The following is a 4,185-nucleotide window of genomic DNA, read 5'->3' as shown; positions in this document are numbered from 1 at the left end:
TAGTTTATATTATACTGCAAGGAAAACCAAGATTCAAAAGACTGCCGAGCATCTTAACACTGTTCCCTCCTTTTCCCCATTCCAACCATGGGTCAATCTCTGTATCCCAGAGCCCTGTAGTTCCAAGGTTGTGCATACATCATTCTTTATCTTGGGGTATTCTTTATCAATAAAATTATTTTGCTCAACTTTTGTTCAAATGGAGATAAATATTAATGTTGTATAAACATTAATTTCTAAAAGAGTTCTCCCTCTACTTTTACAAGCTGTATTTTCTCATTTTATTTGTGGAAAGCCATAGCAAGTAAGGTCATACAACTTTACAAAGACAAATTCCATGTATTATTCTAATGCTGCCAGTAACGTGAGTCTCCAAAGCTATGCAGCTGGTGGTTTATGTTCATATTTTACATTGTATAAACTCATATCTGGATACCCAGGAGCATGTAATTTAACATGATAAAATCAATGGACACAAAGTCATCCCATTTCAATAAAAAAGTGTTTGGGAGTTACCTTTATGTCATCTATCAGTAGTAAAACATCTTGAGACATGTAGAAATCACTGAGGTCAAAGATGATAGGATAACAAACCACAGTCTTCCCTAGAATGCGATAAATCTGCAAGGGTAATTTAAAAAGAAAATATGAACCATATTAGAGGAATAGGTGAAGTAATGTATGTCCTAATAAAAATTAAAATTGATGTTTAATTCTGAATAAGCAAGTAAATAGCTTGTGAAATCCATGTAATATTAAGAAATTTAAAGTGTCTTGATTACATCACAAGTGACAATTTAAAAATACTTCATATGATGGTAAAAGTCACGCTTGAGTAAATATTGAGTACTATATGGTATTTTAAAAACTTAGAAATAATATAAAAGAGAAATGCTTATTTATAATTAGGAGACTTCTATGAAATAATGCAAACAAGATTTAACATAATAATTTAGATAATTAAACCAAGTATATAATGAAGTATGAGAATGGATGAATAGAAGATGGAACATCATTTCATTGTATGTTATTTGTTGTTGTTGTTAGATGCCGTCAAGTTGGCACTGACTCATAGCAACCTTATTTACAACAGAATGAAACACTGCTCAGTCATGCACCAGCTTCACAATTGTTGCTATGCTTACGTTCACTATTGCTACCCCTGTGTCAATCCATCTCATTAGAGGTTTTCCTCTTTGGAAGAGATCCATGTTTGTGCCCATTTCAAAGAGAGGTGACCCAAGAGAATGTGGAAATCATCAAACAATATAATTAATATCACATTTCAGGTAAAATTTTGCTAAAGATGTTATTATAATACAAAAAATGTTGTACCTTTGATGTTCCAAGGCAGCCAATGGGCCTATCTGGTCTTCCAGAGAGTCCTAACTTTTCATTGATACCCAGGTGGAAATAAGCCTGTAAGACACAAATTAGTAAATCAGAGTTGAGAATCCATGTTGATCTGTATTCTGTCTTCCCCTGGCTACTGCTCTATCAATTTCTGCTTTTCCAGAGGCACCTTATTCACTATGCTGGTAGGAAAACAAGTTAGATTTGGGGGAACTGAGAAATTTTAGAGCAAATTTTTTGCTGATTCACTTAAAGCATTCTGGAATTTGAAACTGTTTACAGTGTCATCAATGTACATTTCACATGGCTCATTCTGATTCATAAAACATAACACAAGAGCCACATGTTTCCCAGGGAATAAAAAAATCTGGCTTTTCCAAAAATTTATAAACAGGCCCAGACATTACTAAATTACTACTTCAGAAAATCAAAATATAAATGTCTTTATTGGTCTTTCTGATTATATGAATTTTGTGAAAAATTCAAACCAAATGTTACAAATAAATGGTCCTATCTACTTTAACAACCCCTTCTGCAACAACTGATTCTCTTTGCTCTATGTTGAAAGGGCATTATTTATTGTGTTATCCCTACAAAACACCAGAAGTATAAATAGAATTATGTTGTTACTGTTAAGTGCTGTTGAGTCATTTCTGACTCACAGCAAATCTTTGTAGGATTTCTGAGGAATGGCTGGTGTATTTGAACTGCTAACCTTGTGATTAATAGTCCATTGCTTATCCTACAGTGCCACACCAGGACTCCAAAATAGGGCTATACATTTAAAAAAATATATACATATGTACTCATAAACAAACATGGGAACAAAATGATATTTCATGTTAGTTTTAATTTTTAATTTTAAAAAATGTATTGTTTTCAAATATTTATAGTAGAACACTTTCTTATATATTTAATGGCAATTTTTATGTTCTATTTTTTCCCCCATTTGTTCTCTATTTGTCATCATTTTTTATTTGTAAGTGATCTTGGTATACTTGGAATGCAATCTTTTGTATGACATATTTTAACCAGTTCACTCCTCTTCAATCTTGTTAGAAAATGTGAGGATGACTGCACAGTGGATCAAATTCACTTCAGCATGTGGTATTTCATTCAGAACACTGCTCGACTAGGAAATGCCATAAACACGTTGGATGTGTTTCTACTGTTATCTTCAGTTCTACTGTATTAAATCTGTCCACCCTTAACTTAATGACATTTTAGCATTGGTATTTTCTAAAAATGGACTTATTTTCCCTCTCAACTGTGGTAAAAATATTCTATTTTTTTCTGTAAGAATTTTTGTATTTAGATATATTTAAAAATTTGTCTAGAAATTTTTTTGGTTGCATTTAATGAGCAGTAGAAATCTAACCTAAATCTTCTTAAAATTGACCATTATACCAAGTGTCTGCCTAATCTAATGACTTTAACTTGTAATGATTTCAAATATCAACTCCATCATATATAAAACAATGCCCTTACTAGAGTTCTCCTGTTCATCCTACAATTATTACACATGCATTCTATTACATCAGTTAGCTCTGTGTCTCTTTCTCCTTCTAAATTGTATGTTCCTGGATAATAGCATCCCCAGAGTTTACAATGAGTCTAACCTATATAGCTGATACTCAAGGAAAATGAGGGTGCAATTGAACTTCCTCCAGAGCCAGATACGCTGTAAATATTGATTCTGGAAAAGCAATGGTTTAAACAAAGTCAAACTGCCAGAAAGAGTACTCTATAAACATTGTATTGTGTGTTGTTACTAGTTGCTGACAATTTAGACTCATGGCAACTCCATGTATATAAAGTAGAACTGCTTCATAAGGTTTCTGTGGCTGGGCTTTTTCACAAGCAGATTCCAGAGGCTTGTCTTCCAACTGTTTATCTTTAGGCTAGTAGTAGAGTGCTTAATCATTTGTGTCTGTTAGTGACTATACTGTGTAGCTATAGTAAAACTAAAGTATAAAACATTAGATGGAGTCCCTTTTACTTCAAATAGTTCCAATTTTTTCAGAAATAAATGTATATCTAAACTGTTTCTTCTATTTAAAAGAGCAATTACATTAAATTAACTAAACATAAGTTTCCTTTAAAGACTATTCTTTATGATGGTAAAACGATTCCCCATAACTTTAGGGAAAACTAATGTGTAGAGAATATCAGAAAGATGTTTACCTGTGCTTTATGGACTACACATAGTTTGTCATGATTGTGTGAATCATGGCAAACTATGGACAGAACTGTGAAGGATGAGTATTCCAGAACACTTAATTGTGCTCATGAGGACTCTGTACCTGGACCAAGAAGCAGTTGTTCGAATAGAACACGGGAACACTGAATGTTCTAAAATTAAAAAAGGTGTGTGACAAGGTTGTATTCTTTCACCATACTTACAGTTTCCACTTAAAACTAAAAGGCCACTACACATCTGTCACTTTGTCATACTGTGGTGACTTGTGAGTTGCTGTGATTCTGAAAGCTATGCCACCGGTATTTTAAATACCAACAGGGTCACCTATGGTGGACAGGTTTCAGATGAGCTTCCAGACGAAGACAGACCAGGAAGAAAGAGTGATGAACTACTTCCGAATATTCAGTCACTGAAAACCTTATGTGACTGGGGAAGAGCTGCTGCCTCAAAGTAGAGTAGATCGTGATGACATGAATGGAGTAAAACCCGTGGGAGAAAAGTCTGCAGGACCTTCATTTGCTGATGGGGCACAACTCAAAATGAAGAGAATGAAAATCAGAATATGGAATGTACAAAATATAAATCTGGGAAAACTAGAAGTTGTCAAAAATGAAATGGAATGCATAAACATT

General features: G+C 33.5%; 1 protein-coding gene across 3 annotated transcripts in view; it reads right to left on the bottom strand.

Annotated features, from left to right (window-relative positions):
- PHKB (phosphorylase kinase, beta) overlaps window positions 1–4,185 on the bottom strand; it is a 309,713-nt gene that overhangs the window by 74,076 nt on the left and 231,452 nt on the right. For all 3 annotated transcript variants that reach the window (XM_006872568.1, XM_006872567.1, XM_006872569.1), the window contains 2 exons: window positions 1,336–1,419; window positions 517–621 (listed from right to left, as the gene is read on the bottom strand). In XM_006872568.1, the coding sequence (XP_006872630.1) occupies window positions 517–621; window positions 1,336–1,419 (189 nt within the window). The remainder of the gene's footprint in view (window positions 1–516; window positions 622–1,335; window positions 1,420–4,185) is intronic.

Source organism: Chrysochloris asiatica, unplaced genomic scaffold (genome assembly GCF_000296735.1).
Source record: "Chrysochloris asiatica unplaced genomic scaffold, ChrAsi1.0 scaffold00204, whole genome shotgun sequence".
NCBI lineage: Eukaryota > Metazoa > Chordata > Mammalia > Afrosoricida > Chrysochloridae > Chrysochloris > Chrysochloris asiatica.
The sequence above is the reverse complement of the archived record's forward strand: the minus strand, read 5'-3'. Positions and strand labels throughout refer to the sequence as shown.